Source organism: Pristis pectinata, chromosome 10 (assembly GCF_009764475.1).
Source record: "Pristis pectinata isolate sPriPec2 chromosome 10, sPriPec2.1.pri, whole genome shotgun sequence".
NCBI lineage: Eukaryota > Metazoa > Chordata > Chondrichthyes > Rhinopristiformes > Pristidae > Pristis > Pristis pectinata.
In genome coordinates this window covers 12,986,749-13,005,287 of record NC_067414.1, presented here as the reverse complement: position 1 = coordinate 13,005,287, position 18,539 = coordinate 12,986,749, and the positions used below count along the sequence as shown (strand labels likewise).

At 39.9% G+C, this 18,539-nt stretch overlaps 1 protein-coding gene across 2 annotated transcripts in view; it reads right to left on the bottom strand.

The window, feature by feature from the left end:
- The window catches only part of ppil4 (peptidylprolyl isomerase (cyclophilin)-like 4), a 38,637-nt gene that overhangs the window by 13,896 nt on the left and 6,202 nt on the right, over positions 1-18,539 (bottom strand). For both annotated transcript variants that reach the window (XM_052025407.1, XM_052025408.1), the window contains exons 5-7: positions 12,192-12,334; positions 8,777-8,873; positions 4,542-4,658 (exon numbers count right to left, since the gene is read on the bottom strand). In XM_052025407.1, coding sequence (XP_051881367.1) covers positions 4,542-4,658; positions 8,777-8,873; positions 12,192-12,334 — 357 coding nt within the window. The remainder of the gene's footprint in view (positions 1-4,541; positions 4,659-8,776; positions 8,874-12,191; positions 12,335-18,539) is intronic.

The window sequence follows — 18,539 nt, the reverse complement described above, 5'->3', positions numbered from 1 at the left end:
TTTCTAGTTTCCCCTCTTTCCTTTAAACACTTCTTAAAATTACTTTAAGTATCTTACTCTATACATGAAGTACCTTACTCCATACTTAAAGCTACTACTTGGTCTGTGGAGTGCTAATGCAAATATGCTAATCTAATGCACCTCGCAAATCTTCCTGCTGGCAGACAACAGTGTCACCAATAGCTTAACAGAACTCCAAAAGGTTGTCAGTAACGGTAAAAAAAAATTCCCATAAGTTATTTTCCCAAAAGTGAACTAGATATCGGGGAGAATCCTTTCACCTTAAAAAAGTTAAGTTTTGTTTTATTTCCCTAACATAAAATCAAGGATGTGAAAAGCCACTCAACATCCAACAGACCATTCAACATTTTGAGTATGTTCTGCCAGTCCATCAGACCATTTTACTTTATCTCCCAGTCATGTTGTAGTAAATCTTAATACCTTTGTAATATCCATCAATCTCCACAGTTTTTTTTAAAAGGAGTGTTCCAGATTTAAGCTACCTTCTGCAAGAGGAAGAGCTTCCTGACATCATCCTAGAAAAGCTTAGCTCTAGTTTTCTTATGCCACCTTGTTCAGTTTTTCTCTATGTTACTGAATCCTTTAAGCACCATAAAATACCCCAATTGAATCATCTGTTACTCTTCCATATAGAAAACCACCTGCCTTCAAAATTTAATTCTCTAAAACCCTATCATTCTAATATCATAAATAATTCTGGTCAATCTACATGGCGCACCCACCCCCCACCCCTATTCCCCACTGCGAAGTCCTCTAAGGCCATAATCTCTTTCCAGAGATACGAGGTCCAGAGTGCCAGAATAAACACAGTTTTCAAAACTGGGGTTAACTAGAGTATTATACAACCATAATTTCTGATCCCTTGAATCCCAACACTCGAGGAAAAGGGCAATACTCTTCTCTCTTACACACTAATGCTTCCTGATTACGTTATTGCTTTTTTATTGTTTTTAACAAGTTGCTTGGTAAAATAGTTCAAACCAAACTACTCTCTCTGAATAAGTCTGCCCATCTTGTCATCTCTTATATATTTAGATTTCACTCATTTTTAATAATGGCCCAAATCTTAAGAATTGCCAGCAATCCCACTGGGAATGCCTGCATTTATCTCCAAAATGAAGCAGAAATGTTGTGCCCCTCCCTCCCTCCCACCCAATACAAATGGAGAAGTCCCAATCTCCCACCAGTAAGATGACTGCACTGCAACAGTGGAACCTTGTGGTATCCAGCAGAGGAATATGACTTTCTATAGTTTTCCCAATACGTGATAGGAAATCATGGTGCTGAACCTGTACCTGGTTGGAACTGGTACACGCTTACTGAACGCATTCATTTAATTGAAGAAAACTGTGAGCAAGAAGTATAAATTTCCATTTGATTATTTAATTGCATTTTGAGGTATTTGTGTTTTTAAAGAGTTCTGTTTTTCATTGTAGAGAGCTGTGGCCAGCTAAAGAGAAAGGAAATGGTGTCACATAACACCACCGTAGAAAAATGTCCGACGCTGTGCATAAGCTTCTTCTCATGACAGCACATGTAGGCAGAACGACTGCTATAACCACCCGTGAAGAACTGTGGCAGGTACAACTTGCAAACTTTGACAGCAGGGTCAGCGTGGGGATTAGGGTGACTTTTCTGCCAGGGAAAAGGGAAAATGGACCACTTGAAAGGCCCAAGACTGCCTCCATAACTGAAGTGGTGAGTCAAGAGGACATACAGTGAAATAAGGTTTTACTACAATACCCTGGACCTGCGACTGCCCCAACTTTTGTTCTGTTGACAGTTCAAAGACATCTCACGTATGCTTTAGAAGCATGCCAAGGTTAATTCACAATCTTTGCATAGTACCTGTCAATTGAAAAATGGATACAAGAAGATAAGTTCCATTTAATATGCTTTATACACTCTAATGCATTTCCACTGGACTTGTTAACTTAAACATTTATCCATTCATTCTTTTCCATGAGATCTGGGATTTGAGATGTTGATCTTTTCTGCATGCTTTCTACTAACTGATATAGTGGCCAACATGCACAACAGTGAACTAATCAGAGCACTGAAAAAAATTAGCATAACCTCTAATATACCCTCATGTTCCTTTATATTTAACAATTCAGTTGTGAATTTTAATATTACTTGGACATTAACTGTGTCTTACTATAACTCCCTTTTACCAATCTGACTCAGTTACACTCTTGCCCCAAAAGAGTTATGGGTACAAAATCTAGGCTGGCACTTAATCAAACAAAAGAGCTGGTCATTGACTTCAGGAAGGAGGGAGGTGCACATGCTCCTGTTTACATCAATGGTGCTGAGGTCAGGAGGGTTGAGAGCTTCAAGTTCCTAGAAGTGAACATCACCAATAGTTTGCCCTGGTCCAACCACGTAGACGCCACAGCCAAGAAAGCTCACCAGGGCCTCTACTTCCTCAGGAGGCTGAAGAAATTTGGCACGTCCTCTTTGACCCTCACCAATTTTTAATCAATGCACCACAGAAAGCATCATATCCAGATGCATCACGGCTTCGTGTGGCAAATGCTCTGCCCGTGACTGCAAGAAACTTCAGAGAGCTGCAGACACAGCAATGCACATCACAAAAACCAGCCTCCCCTCCACGGACTGTGTCTATACTTTATTGCCTCGGTAAAGCAGCCAACATAATCAAAGACCCTACCCACCCCAAACATTCTCTCTTCTCCCCTCTCCCATCAGGCAGAAGATACAAATGCCTGAAAGCATGTACCTCCAGGCTCAAGGACACCTTCTATCTCACTGTTATAAGACTATTATACGGTCCCCTAGTACAAAAAGATGGACTCTTGACCTCACAATCTACCTCGTTATGACCTTGCACCTTATTGTCTATCTGCACTGTACTTTCTCTGTAACTGTAACACTTGCATTCTTACCTTGTACTACCTCAATGCACTCTTGTTATGACTTGATCTGTATGAACAGTATGCAAGACAAGTTTTTCACCGTACCTCAGGACATGTGACAAAAATAAACCAATTTACTCAGCAGTCTCGCCGTCTGCCCTCCTGGGTAAAATATCCTAATGCGATATTTTGATAAAGAGGGGAATTTTCCCTAATATACTAGTCAATATCTATCCCTCAAATCACACCATTACCCCAAATTATATAGTTATTTACTTCTGTGATATTTGCAGGATGCAACTTTCCCACATTTGCACACAAAAAGGTACTTAATTGACTAAAAAGCATTTTGGAAAGTCACGATGCTGTGAAAGACACAATATAAATGCAAGTCTTTTCTTTTGCTTTCAGTCATTAAGTATAATTCCCCATTTTATTCCCACTCCGACCTCTGTCTGTCTGTGGTTTCCTGAACTGTTACAATGAGGCCCAATGCAAGCTCAAGGCAGGCACAGTAGTATAGCGGTTAGCATAACGCTATTACAACGCCTGCAACTCAGGTTCAATTCTGGCCACTGTCTGTAGGGAGTTTGTAAGTTCTCCCAGTGTCTGCATGGCTTTCCTCCAGGTGCTCCGGTTTCCTCCCACATTCCAAAGACGTATGGGTCAGGAAGTTGTGGGCATGCTGTGTTGGTGCCGCAAGCGTGGCGACACTTGTGGGCTGCCCACAGAACACTCTACACAGAAGATGCATTTCACTGTGTGTTTCAATGTGCATGTGACTAATAAAGAAATCTCATCTTATCAAGGAACAAAGCCTCATCTTATATCTGGGCACTCTGCAGCCTGCAGGACTTAAAGTTGAATTCTTCAACTTCAAGTAACTTGCTTTTTCTTTCTGTTTGTATCAGGACTGGCCATTTTTACCTGGTATTCCTTTCTTTTTTTTCTTTCATTTGTATATTCTGGCATGCTGGGCATGTCCCTATAGGCCAGACTATAATTTACCTAGACTCCACAACATTAGCGATACATCACACACACCACAAAGTTTAACTGCACATTAATGGCTATATTATTTCACCCTAACACTTTTCCCAGTGGTGGAAAAAATTCCCTTTTCTCCACCACTGCCCTCCCCCAACTTCTCAGATACCTAGATCAACTGGCTTTCTCTCTTTCTCAGTTCTGATGAGAGTCCTTCAGCTGAAATATTAATCCTTCCACAGTTGCTGCCTGACCTGGTAAGTTTTTCCAGCATTTTCTGCTTTTACTTCAGATTTCCAACTTTTAAAGTTTTTTTGATCTTTATTATGTATTTATGGTACACACATTTTTGACCTGTATTTTATGGTGTTAAATTTATCATTGACTTGTTCAATTGCACAACAAATCTAAATTTTTCTGCAAATCTTTTGGCTCTCCAACCCCACTGTACTTTGGTCAAAGCTGTAAGATTATACAACTGTTGAATAAAGCACAGTTCAATGGGATAGTTTCCCCAGCTTACTGTGAAGAATGAAAGACACGGGGGTGAATAATTTTTCTTCATATTTGTAAATTAGGGAAACAAGGAATAGGTTGTTTTATATTTTACGTGCTTCCAAAAACATCTTAATGCCCTTTAAAGAGCTTACTTACCATTTCCAGCAGAATGGCCCGTGTACTTGCTTCTTTCTCTGCCAATACTTCTTCAATTTCCTCTGCAGTTTTTCCTTTGCTATCATCTATTTCTTCGTCAGCGCCTATTCTGCCACTCTAAATGAAAACATTAATGATGTTATGATCAAGAACAGTAATTCTACTAAGTAATGCTGTCTTCATGCAAAAACATGCCTCATTTACCAGGTACAATGGGGATTTATCGCTAATGCCCTGTCATTATGCCATGTCACTCACTTCATTTTCAAAGAATGTTTGTTTCACTATCATTACACCACATTATTAGATGCAATCTGACCAGTACACATTCAGTGACTTGTTTTAGTTTAGTGGTTTTCATTGTTCATTTTGCTTGTTGCTGTCCAACATTCAACTGACAGATTAAAATGTCTCAAACCTTTAGCCAGTCTTAACCATTCACAATGCTCGTGTGTGTTTCTGGCACTCTGTACTTTTTATTCATTTGTCTGCATTAAATTTCATCAGTGACTTAACTGCCTACTTAGGTTTTTTTTCTTTTGCAAATCTGGCTCCTTATTATAACTCAATTATACCCCTCATGGTTCTGCATCATTTGTGAGTACAACCAATTTGTATTGTTTCCAAGATAATTAAATGAATCAAGAACAGAGAAAATACACACCGAGTTAAATAAACAGGGCTCAGAATTTTCATGAGGCACTATTAAAACTGATCATCTCTCTGTAGAAGGTAGTTGGCTAATTTTCAATGTTGCTCCCTGTCAGGGCTATTTCACAGGCTGCATCTGGGTCTTGTTCTGGTCATCATGTGGCAAAATTATTTTTATGATTTTTTTCTGGTGGCGATGCATCGAAAATGATCATCAGGTCAGATCAGTTATCCCACCTCTTATGAATAACAAATCAACACAGAGTTCTTCTCTAGGCAACTTCAGAATATCTTAGTATCCACTAACCATTCTCTATTTCTACTTAAACTGTTGTTTCAATAATATAGATTTTTTTTAAATCTGTGCTCCAAGAAGTGGCAAAGTGTATAAAATTCCATTGACTATGGACTAATGCTGACTAAAGAGCTGAGTGTAAAAAAACTCAAATCAATTATGAGGAGCAAACAGAGCAAATCTATTCTGTGAAATGAGGGTCGGGAGATGATATAATCTCTGTACAACAAGCTGACTGATCTTTTCTAGAACAGTAGAAATAGTTCTTCAGTCAACTGGCACTTAGAAGGGAATAAATTCAAACTGATCTGTGGAAAAGATACTTCAGTGAGAAAGTGTGAGGGTTAAAGCAATTGTTAGTTGTACATTACCATAGGTATTAGATAATTTCATTTTAAAATAGTATTTTGGGTAGAGTAAGAATAAGTTGAAATATGAAGCGTGACCTGCCAAGCAGAGATAGGTGTCCAAAGGTTTCCAAAACTTTTCACTATAGGTGGGGATGTGGGGGCAAGAATTTTCCACATCTTGTGCATCATAACTAATTAACTGCTATAATTAAATCAACATGAAAAACACTATGATGCTGGAGGAACTCAGCAGGCCAAGCAGCATCTGTGGAGAAAAGCAGGCGGTCAATGTTTTGGGTCAGGACCCTTCTTCAGGACTGAAGATAGGAAAAGGGGAAGCCCAATATATAGGAGGGAAAAGCAGAGTGGTGATAAGTGGACAAAAGAGGGGAGGCGGGGTGGGCACAAGGTGGTGATAGGTAGATGCAGGTAAGAGATAGTGATAGGCGGATATGGGGATGTGGAGGAGGCCACCAAATGCAGACAAGGTGACCGTTTCACAGAACACCTGCGGTCTGCCTGTAACTGCGATCTGCAGCTCCCCATTGCCAGTCACTTCAACTCCCCCTCCCACACTATCACTGATATATCAGTCATCGGCCTCCTTCACCGCCAGGAGAATTCCAAGAGCAAACTGGAGGAACAGCACCTCATTTTCTGTCTTGGAACCTTACAGCCCAATGGCATGAACATTGAATTCTCCCACTTGAAGTAATACCCCCCCCCCCCCCCCCCCCCCCAAACCAGGCTTCTTCTCTTCTTCCTTTTCCTAGCCTCCCCTTTTTTTTGCCTTTCTCTCCTTACCTTTGACCCATCCCCCAGTGGATCTGCTCTCCCCTCCTCCCCCACACCTGCCTATCACTATCACCACACTGTGCCCACCCCGCCTCCCCTCTTTTGTCCACCCATCTCTGCTCTGCTTTTCCCTCCTCTATATCGGGCTTCCCCTTTTCCTATCTTCAGTCCAAAGGAAGGGTCCTGACCCAAAACGTTGACCGCCTACTTTTCTCCACAGATGCTGTTTAGCCTGCTGAGTTCCTCCAGCATCATCGTGTTTTTCATCTAGATTCCAGCATCTGCAGTCCTTTGTTTCTCTAATTAAATCAACACTTGTGTTATTGTTGTATTATGTGACCACCAGGACATAGGAAAGCTAAAAGAACCATAGCTCATTTCTCTTGCAATTGCTATGTTTTGATGTGTGACAATTTGAAAAAATAAAAATAAGATTCAAGTTACTTCATCTTAATTCATTCACATTTTAAGCAACTCCAAAGTAGTTTCAGAAACTTCCAAAAAGTTAAAAGTAACCTGAAGATACCACAAAACACTGGACACTAAGTGTACATTTCTAAGTAAACTTATAATGGCCCAGACCACTCTAGACCTGGCTCGCTACCCAGACTCATTACTTGTGGTCTCCACCTGCCCACACATACGTTTTCTGAATGCAGTGGGGTGGCTGAGCTGACCACCTACACCTGGAAAGGCAAATCAGGCAGTATGGAGGATTCAGATGTTTTGGACAGCCTTTGACAGCATGTTAGTTGTCAAAGGATTTTTAAAACCATTCCTAATGTTAAAAAACACCAGCTATCAGCACATTTGGCAAGTGCCAATGTAACTTATTACACATCCTTTAGAAAAGGCAGCACAGTGCATTAATTGTTAGGAACACTTATTTGCAAGGTGCCAAATAAAAATTTGCAAACAAAATTCCATTGTAACAGAAATATAAAAAATGGAACCTTAATGGGATGGTTCAATTATGCTGGTGTCTGCTCTTGTCCTACTGTTGCCTGTTCGCAAACTACACTTCACCTAAGCAGCTGTTCTGAAGACTGCATTTGTTCTGCATGCCCAATGTATGTAACATCAGATCTCCTTTTTGGGAAGTCCTGTGGGATTGAAGATGACTTGTTTCTACTCCAACTTCTGTGATGGCTAGTAAGACCAATGTGAGAACCACACTCTACCACAGATGGGACAGGCAGGTGGGGAGCTTGTGAGGTGGTCTGCTCCTTTCACTGCTGGTGCGTGGTTTCTGTGTGCTCCTAATACCATCTTGAATGTTCCTCCTCCACTCTGAGTTGTCACAGTCCAGAGTCCCAGGAGTCAATGGAGATGTTGCATTTCTTCAAGGAGTCTTTAAGCAAATTCTTCAGTCTTATGTTCACCTAGTAACCTCTTCCCATGACAGAGTTCAAGATCTAATGCTGGGCATGCGAATGATGTGGCCTGCCCAGTGCTACTGACAGTCTAACTAGGGCATCGATGCTGGGGTTTGGTCTGGGACAGGATGCTGACTTTGGTTTGCTTGTCCTCCCAACGAATTTGGAGGATTTTGCAGAGACAGCTTAGGTAATATTTTTCCAATGCTTTGAAATGTCTCCTGTAGGTAATCCAGGTCTCAGAAGTATGCATGAAGGCAGAATCACTGTTACCCAGTAGACAACGAGGTTTGTGCCAGGTTGAGATTTTGACCTTCAAACACCCCTTTCCTCAAGTGATCAGCTCCGAATTTTCTTGAAATATCCTCCTCTTCTTAAATGTGGGCAACAAGACTATAGATTTGTGATGGAAGCACTTCATTGCTGAGTTTTAGGATTTCAGCAGGGATATCATCTGCTATTTTTAGGCTGGGACATGGCATTCTAGACTTCTTGTAGTTCAGAAATGGAAACAAGGCTGGACTGAATAGGCTGCTGTGGGATGGAGTTATGTGAGCTCATGTCAACTACAGAGGACATCAATTCTCCAGGTAAGGACATCAAATTTCCAGTTGAGGACATCAGATAATTTTCTTTTAGGGGTACCATTGAAAAATAAAACAATATAAAATGTGATTTCCAGAGCCTTAAAGGAGAGTTGAAGACAATGCACAAGTTTATCAAGAACAAAAACCTGAAGATGTGGAAAATATTCAAGTAAGTACTCACATCAAGCTGTTCTTTGGTAGGCTCTGGTGAACGATCTGGAATTTGCAAATCTTGAGGGTCATCAAATGGATCTTCAAGTATTACTGTATGGGTTATCCTATTATAAAATATCAAATAATTTATATAATGAACTCCTGAAAAGTTCCATTAAATGAATGGGCATCAATTATCCTTAAATTATATTATTACATAATAATCATCATTGCTCTATGCGATGGTAAAATGTTTTACGTGAGATAATTCCTGTTGCCTTGATGGCTTTTATGCCTATTTTTTGAGACAACAGGTTGAATAAAAGCAGGAAGTAGCTGAAGACAAATATAACTAGATGATAGATGCTTCACAAAACTGCCCATAGTATTTTTGAGAATGGAAAGATTATTTTCACTAAAATTCAAACAATCAATGCATGTTGTTTCCTTGATGAGTTTCAGGTGTCCACAGTTTGGAAGAGGAACTCTATGTATCTATGTACAAGCAACTGTGTTTGGAGGATTCTCAAAGACTATCTACATAATACTATCAACAATAGGAGAGACTAAGGGAGCTAGGGCTTTACTCTTTGGAGAGGAGGAGGATGACAGGAGTCATGATAGAGGTGTACAAAATATTAAGAGGAATAGATAGAGTGGACAGCCAGAGCCTCTTTCCCAGGGCACCAATACTCAATACAAGAGGGCATGGCTTTAAAGTAATGGGTGGGAAGTTCAAGGGAGATATCAGAGAAAGGTTCTTTTTACCCAGACAGTGGTTAGGGCATGGAATGCGCTGCCTGAGGCAGTGGTGGAGGCAGGTACATTAGTCAAATTCAAGAGATTACTAGATAAACATATATATTTAAAATAGAGGGATATGTGGGAGGAAGGGGTTAGATAGTATTAGGTGAGGTTTAAAGGTCGGCACAACATTGTGGGCTGAAGGGCCTGTATTGTGCTGTACTGTTCTACGTTCTATGTAATTCTTGTTTCTAGCATTAACAGAGGCCTGGACTAAGCTTTAGCTTTCATTCCAGTAGTTTCTACAGCCAATTTTCCCCCAGAGCAACAACGACCTGTTAACACATTCCAATCCTGGTAAATGGATTCCAACAGTTTGAGCTCATATGTGGAGTGCATCGTTGTGTACAGACTTTAAACAACACATTTTCACATGATTGTGGAATCAAGTTATTCCAATAAACTGAATATATGAACACATCCTTAATTAAGGTCAATGAAATGGGAAACAATTTTTTTTTAAAAGTACCAGGAAGCATGAATAGATTGACACACAGATGAGTCACGAACTAATATTTATATTTGGCCAAGGCTGCTTATGAAGAAAATAACTCACAGCAAACTAGACAGATCTCTAACAGGTACATGCATAAATGAAGATTAGGAGTGTTTGAGAAAGTAATTAATTCAATGAAGAAGCAAACATCCCCATGAAATGTTGAGAATTCTCCTTGTTTAATTAAACAATTCTGGTCAAGAGAAAAAGTGAGAGGTAATATACAACTAATGAAATACAAATGCAAGTGAAAATCCTAAGGACTGGGAGAGATGCAAAACAAAACCAAAGGGATAAAAGTTTAGAAAAAAACAGCTGATCATTGTATCTGGTAGGCATTGCCTATAAGACTATGAAAGCAGATTCTATGATAATTGTCAAAGGGAATTAATTAATAGTTGAAGGGAAAATTCTGCAGGGCTATGGAGAAAGAGCAGGGAAGTAAAAATACTTTGTAGCTCTTTCAAATAACTGGAATAGGCAGTCTAGGCTTCCTCTTTGTTACATGTGACAACTATATGGAAAACATGTTTACCAAGTTATCTGCTATTTCAAATTACAGTTTAAATACAGAGCAGCAATACATGGAAGGACAGTAGCTTTAGGTTCTGCACACAGTATGCATTGCAACTGTTCAATACAAACCACTCTACTAAATATTATTGCAATCAGCTAGAAGCTATTCATTGAATTGATGCATTTTAAAAACATAATTTTCTTTCCCGACTACAAGACATCTAGTGTTAAAATAATCTAAGTTAGCAAATGAGTGGATCATTTCCACTGAGCTACAAGTTTTCAAATCTTTTGAATAAAATGTCCAAGTCATTCCTACTTGAGGAATTGTATTTGTTTAGTGAGTACAGGGTAGCGAAGAAAATATATTACTAGGATGAGATAAAATTAAAATATGGGGGATATTATTGGAAATTAAACCATACGGCCGGTTTCCTTAGGTTATAAATCCACATATGCATTCTTCCTACATAAAGACTAACTATCTCAACTTTGGTCTCCCGTGTGACTCATTCTATCAACTTCCACAGGCAGTCCTGGAATTGTACGGAACAGAAACAGGCCCTTCATCTCACCATGCCCATGTCAACATTTTTGCCCGTCTACAGTAATCCCATTTGTCCGTATTAGGTCCACATCCTTCTATTCCTTGCCTATTCAATTGTCTGTCTAAATGTCTCTTAAACAGAGTGACTGCATCTTACTGCACCACCTCCTCTAGCAGTGAGTTTCAGCTATCAACCACTCTCTGTATAAAAAAAACTTTCCCCTCAAATCCCCTTTAAAACACCTTCCTCTCAACTTGAACCTATGCCCTCTTGTTTTTGATACTGCTACCATGGGAAAAAGATTCCATCTACCTTATCCATGCCTCTAATTATATATACCTCTATCAGATCACCCCCTCAGCCACCTTTGCTCCAGGGAAAACAAGCCTAGCCCATCCAATCTCTCCCCATTGCTAAAGTTCTCCTATCTGGTCAACAACCTGATGAATCTCCTCTGCACTCTCTCCAGCACAACCATATCCTTCCTATTGTGTGGTGACCAAAACTGCATGTAATACTTCAAGTACTGTCTAATCAATGTTTTGTAAAGTTGCAACATAACATCCCAACATGTATTCTATGCCCTGACCTATGAAGTCATGTATGCCATATGCCTTCTTCACCCATGTTGTCACTTTCAGGGAACAGTGAACTTAAACCCCTTCTTCTGTTCATCAATATTCCTACCATTTACCGTGTATTTCCTAGCCGTATTTGACTTCTCAAAATACACCACCTCACACTTGTCAGGATTAAATTCCATCTGTCAACACTCTGCCCAATTTTCCACCTGTTCTATATTCTGCATTCTTCAGAATTAAAAAGCAGAACAACAAGCAGCAGAAAAAGAAAATTCTGCAAGAACCAGGACATCTGCTATTTTACAAAATAGTAATTTAAAACAAATGTTGCAAGATCAAATAATCAAAAATGACTGTGAACTAGGTTTATGTCATTACATTCACGTACTCTGGTAACATTTTCTTTAATATCTAAAGGCTGTAATATGATAAGAAATTTTAAGTTTTGTCAACGCTTTACCTCCAATACTTTTTATTAAATAACTCAACTACACAGACCTAATATCTTGATATGGACAGAAATCCTTGTCGACAAATGCTTCATTGATCTTCATTAGAACGTCCATGCCTTCAGTCACCTCACCAAACACCGTATGTACACCATTGAGGTAATCCAAGTTTTCTCCCACAGTAATCAAGAACTAAATGAACAGAAGAAAAGGATGAAAAGATGAAGAAACACAAGTATAAATTAGTTAATTTAAGAAGTGAAATAACTCAACACACAAGTTGATTTCATTCTAACAAGTTTAACTGGTTCTCAGAAAAATACGTAATAAAAATACAAACATGGAGCAGGTGCAGCCATTTGCCCCTTCAAGCTAACTCTGCCATTCATCAAGATCATTGCTGATCTTCTACCTCTGTGCAAGAAACTGCTGATATCTCCATATCCCTCTATTCCTTGAACACCTAAAAATCCACCAATCTTTGTTTTGAATGTTTGCAATGACTGCAATCCCTTTTTCTGAGATAGCGAGCTGTGTTTTATACTCCTCAAATGTCTGCCTACTTCACCCAATTGAGTCCTGTAAGAAATGAGATCACCTTTCATTCTTCACATGTAAACAGATGTGAATGATGTTTACAAATTCATTTCAGGCCAGATGTAGCAAGCTAGACCTCTTGCTTTCAGCCCTAGACCAGTAGCACAAATATAATTAATCAATGCCCTCAAGCTGATCACTGCCAACTTCAGGATAATCATGTTACATATACCCGACAAAAACAGATGGTGAAGAATAGCTATACTGTATAGGTATTGTCAGTGTGATGCACAGAAGACAGCATGACGTTAAAATTAAAATATCCCGATCCCATAGAAAAATATCCCAAGTTCAACTGGTTCAAGTGGTCTCTGACTAGATAGATAAAAGGGCCTGAAGGAAACAAAGTGAAGGACTTTTTGCAAGGATTTAAAATGAGATACCCTGAAAAAGCCTCATTTCTTTTACCTGTAACTATCTCCAAGCTTTTTGTTGTTATTGACATTTTAGGCGAATATCATGGAACTTTTAGTTATACTTGGAGTTTGAATGAATTCTAATTAAATGTCAATGGATTTTGCTGTCTAAGACATCAACAAATGAAGTAAAGCCCACTTAACAGTAAATGAGTTGAAACAGGTAGAGTATTGGTTTACTGCCTTACCTGAAAGATGACCCTACTGAAAACAGAGCATACCCTCAGCAAAATAATGAAATGTCAACCTAGACCATGGGCTTAAGTCCTAGAGCGCATTCTGAATTCAGTCTTCCAGAGTGCTACCAAAAAAAGTAAACTCAGACCATAGCCCCAATGTTATTCTAAATTGCTGTTTAGTATCATGCCGGCTCAGTGTAGCAGAATATAAATGAAAATGAAGTTTTCTTTGATGAAGTTCATATATCCTCATTATGTGCAGGCACAGTAGTGTAATGGTTAGTGTAACACTATTACAGCGCCAGCGACCAAGGTTCAATTCCAGCCGCTGTCTGTAAGGGGTTTGTATGTTCTCCCCGTGTCTGCGTGGGTTTCCTCCGGGTGCTCCGGCTTCCTCCCACATTCCAAAGATGTACGGGTTAGGAAGTTGTGGGCACGCAATGTTGGCACCGGAAGCATGGCGACACTTGCGGGCTGCCCCCAGAACACTCTACGCAAAAGATGCATTTCACTGTGTGTTTCGATGTACATGTGACTAATAAAGATATCTTATCATCCTTATATTCCATGAGTACAAGTAGCCTAAATCAGTCAACCAAGGCCCAATAGATTTTTTAATTACCTGCCACAACACTGCTTACAAATAGAGAAAATGAAGATGTGGCACGTCCATTTAGGTGGGGAAAGGAGCACGAAACAGTAAACAACTCTATTTGTGGAGGTGCACATACATTGTTTTCTCAGAAGTCAGAACAATGAATACGAGATTTGAAATTTGGTTTTCATAACATGAGATGATCTGTGATTCATGAGAGAAACTGGCAGTTTTTATAAGTTTGCAGCCTAATGTAATCTTCTCTTTTCATGCCTATTGACCAAGTACATTTTTAATGTTCAAACTTAAACTGACAGCTGCAATCATGTATTTTATAAATCATTTTTTAAACCAATGTTATCTAAAATAACAAAAAAAATTAAATATTTTTGAACCACCTGGTGCTTAGAAAAAATGAGAAGTAAAACTTCTTATTGAAACATATAAGACTGTGACAGGATTTGACAAGGCAAATGTTTTGAGGATGTTTTCCCTATTGGGGGAATTAGAACTAGGGAAATAAGCTCCAGATAAAGGGATATACATCCAAGATTGAGACAAGGAAGAACTTCTTCTCTCAGAAGGTTCCAAATCTTTGGAGTTCTCTACCCCAGAGAATGGTGGATGCCGAGTTATTAACTAAACTTCCGGCCAAATAGATAGATTTTTGAACTATTGGGCAACAGTTCAGGAAGTGAAGTTGAGATCAATGACTAGATCAGCCATGATCTCTTGGAACAGAGAGCCAGCTTGATGGATCACATGCCTAGTCCTGCTCCGATGTCTTATGTTCTTATCCATATCGACATAGCCTTCTATTTCTTTCCATCATGTACTAACCTAGCATCACTTTAAATGCTATTTGCTTCAATCAATCCTTGTGGCTGCAAGTTCCACATTTCTCATAACTCTAATATAAAAAAGTTTCTACTACCATCACTTTGTCTACCCATCAAAACCTTTTCATAATCCTCAAAGTCCTCCATCATGTCCATCTCCCCCCATCACCCTCCAATGACCTCTGTCATCAAAACAGTCCCTCCCATCTGCTCAATGCTTCCAGATCAGTACCATCATAGCAAATATTTTTCCACTTTATCCAGTGTCCTCTGCTTTTCTTCATTATATGGGGTTTAACTGAGCTTCTATACAATTTGAACACAACTTTAGTTCTCAAATTTATCATTGAAAGAAAAAATGAACCGCAAACTTGTTTTCCAAAATGGTCGCATTAATCTGTACTTCTACTATTGTTGATACAAAACCCTTGCTTCCTCCATCTCTCTTTCCGTTTGTTTTTCCACAGTATTTGGCTTCTTTTCATTCCTATCAAAATGTACTACCTTGTGCATAATCATACAGCACAGAAACAGGCCTATGGCCACCACATTGAGAACCGACTATCGAGCACCCATCCATGGTAATTCCAGTTGTCTCCGCTCCTGCATTTGCCATCAACTCCCTAGTTCTCCTTCCAACCACCTAAGGAGGTTTATTGTAACCAAATAACCTTTGACCAGCACACCCAGTGATTTATCTATCCTAATGTCTTTCAATAGTTCTAGCACATCCTCTTTCCTCACATCGACATGCCCTAGCATATGGTCTGTCTTAAGCCATCCTCACAAATGTCAAGGTCTCTCTTCTGGTGAATACCAAAGCAAAGTATCTCATTAAGGACCTCCCCTACCTCTTCCGACTCCAGGCACACATTTCCTTTTCTTTTTATCCCTGATCGGTCCTACCCTCACTCTATGTCGTTCTTCTTATTCTTCTACATATGTGTTAGAACGCCTTGGGGTTTCCTTGATCCTACTCGCCCCATTCTAGCATTCTTAAGCTCCCTCCTGGCTACCTTGTAACTCTCCAGAGCCCTGTCTGATCCATGCTTTCTAAACCTTAGGTAAGCTTCTTTCTTCCTCTTGACAAGATATTCTACATCTCATGTCAATCATGGTTCCTTCACTCTACTATCCTTACCCTACCTCAATGGGACAAACTTATCCAGAGCCCCATGCAAGTATTCCTTAAACAACCTCCACATTTCCGCTGTGCACTTCCCCAAGAACATCTGTTCCCAATTTACGCTCCCAAGTTCCTGCCTAATAGCATCATAATTCCCCCTCCCCCAGTTAAATACTTTCCCACGTCGTCTGCTCCTATCTCTCTCCAAGGCTATGGCAAAGGTCAAGGAGTTATGGTCACTATCTCCAAAATGCTCTCCCGCCGAGAAATCTGATCAGGCTTATTGCCTAGTACCAGGTCCAGTATGGCCTCTCCTCTAGTCGGCCTGTCCACATACTGTGTCAGGAATCCTTCCTGGACACCCCGAACAAACTCCGTCCCATCTATCCCCTTTACACTAAGGAGGTGCCAATCAATATTACAGAAGTTGAAATCACCCATGACAACAACCCTGTTATTTTTGCACCTTTCCAAGATCTGCCTCACGATCTACTCAATGTCACTGCTGCTATTGTGGGGTCCGTAGAATACTCCCAAGAGTGATCGCTCCCTTCCTGTTTACGACTTACACTTACACTGACTCAGTAGACGATCGCTCCAGGACATCCTCCCTTTCTACAGCTGTGATACTGTCCCCGGTCAGCAAAGCCACTCCTCCACCTCTTTTACCTCTGTTCCTGTCCCTTTTGAAATATCTAAATCCCAGAATATCCAGCAGCCATTCCTGCCCTTATGACAGCTAAGTCTCCGTGATGGCCACAAGTTTGTACTTATCCTTCCTACCTCGCTCCCTTTATTCCCTCTTCAGGACCTCATCTCTTTTCCTACATATGTCATTGGTACAATATGTACCACGAATTCTGGCCGTTCGCCCTCCCCTTTCAGAATGCTGTGGACCCGATCTGAGACGTCCCAGACCCTGGCACCTGCAAGGCAACATACCATCTGGGAGTCTCACATCCACAGAATCTCCTGTCTGCCCCCCTTACTATTGAATCCCCTACCATTATCGCTCTCCTCTTCTCCCACCTTCGCTTGACCCTACCTTCTTTTTATTGGCTGCTGTTAATTAGCCAATCTACTATTAACAATTTGCAAATCTGCCTCTTTTAGACTCCTGCAAGGTGAAACTCACAAGCAAAGGCTCACCTCTTTTCAAACCTCACACTCCCTACTGTGCAAGGTGAAACTCACAAGCACAAATCACAGAGACTCCTCTCTTTTCAAAGCTCCCACTCCAAACCTTGCTCCAACTCCCGAGTTTGCAAGGTGAAACTCATTCATTGAATTCAAAGTGAAATTAATTCAGACTAAAGTATTTTATCCTCCTTAAGGTTCAAACTTTTATCCCCCTTGCTTCCATTTTAAGTATCTTTTTATCTCTTCTAAAATACCTGTGTTGATTTCCTTACAAATACAGAAAAAAATTAATTGAATATTTCTCCCATTTCTTGCATAATCAAATTAATTTTGTTATTTACCCATCTGGAGATTACCATTTCTTTTTCTAACCTTCGAAAATTTAATTTCAAAGCTTTTCTTTGCCCTCTGAATTGATTTTTTTGACATCTTTAGTTAGTATATTTGGTTAGTACCAATTCAATTTGTTAGTACATTTGCAGATGACACTAAAATAGGTGGTATAGTGGACAATGAAGAAGGTTATCAAAAGTTACATGGGAATCTTGATCAGCTTAGTAAATAGGCCGAGAAATGGCAAATGGAGTTTAATTTGGATAAATGCGAGGTATTGCATTTTGGAAAGTCAAATCCAGGTAGGACCTTCACAGTGAAAGGCAGGGCCCTGGGGAGTGTTGTAAAACAGAGGGGCCGTGGAGTACAAGTACATGGTTCCCTGAAAGTGGAATCACAGGTAGAGAGGGTGGTGAAGAAGGCTTTGGCATGCTGGCCTTCATCAGTCAGGGCACTGAGTATACTTCTTTTACGGTACAGAATTAATACATATGTATATGTACAATTTGCATGATCTAGTAACCATTATGCCACTGTAACCCCCATTACCCAGCTGGTAGTAAGAGTAGGTTACTGGACTAACAGCTAGAGTGTGGCCTATTGATCCAGAGACAAGATTTTGAATTCCTCTGCCACACTCTCCCCCCCCCCCCCCCCCCAATGCCAGCTGGAGAATTTCAGTTCAAGTTATTAAAACGATCTGGATTTAAAACAAAAGTTACTCTCAATAACAATAACCATGAAACCACTGGTACCTTATAGAAACACATCTGGTTCAACCTGGCCCTTCAATGAATGAAATCTCCCTACCTTACCTAGTCTGGCCCATTTGTGACTCCAGACCCACTTGTGTGACTGGCTCTTAAATACCTTCCCAGGAGCAATTAAGGGTGGGTCATAAACATCAGGACTGTCCTTAACATCTATATCCCATGAACAAATAAATAAAAACAAAACTGAAGGCTTGAAAAGCACATGGAAAACTCCCAATATCTCCTTCTACTGACACTTTAATTTTACACTGTTCATGTTTGAAACTAGACTGTGAAGTGAGCTTGAAGAGTCTACAACAAACACTAATTGGTGCATATACTGTCTATTTACTATCAATATGGTCAATCAGACATGAAAAGTATATTAACAAATATTCTTATAATGAAAAAAATTACAGA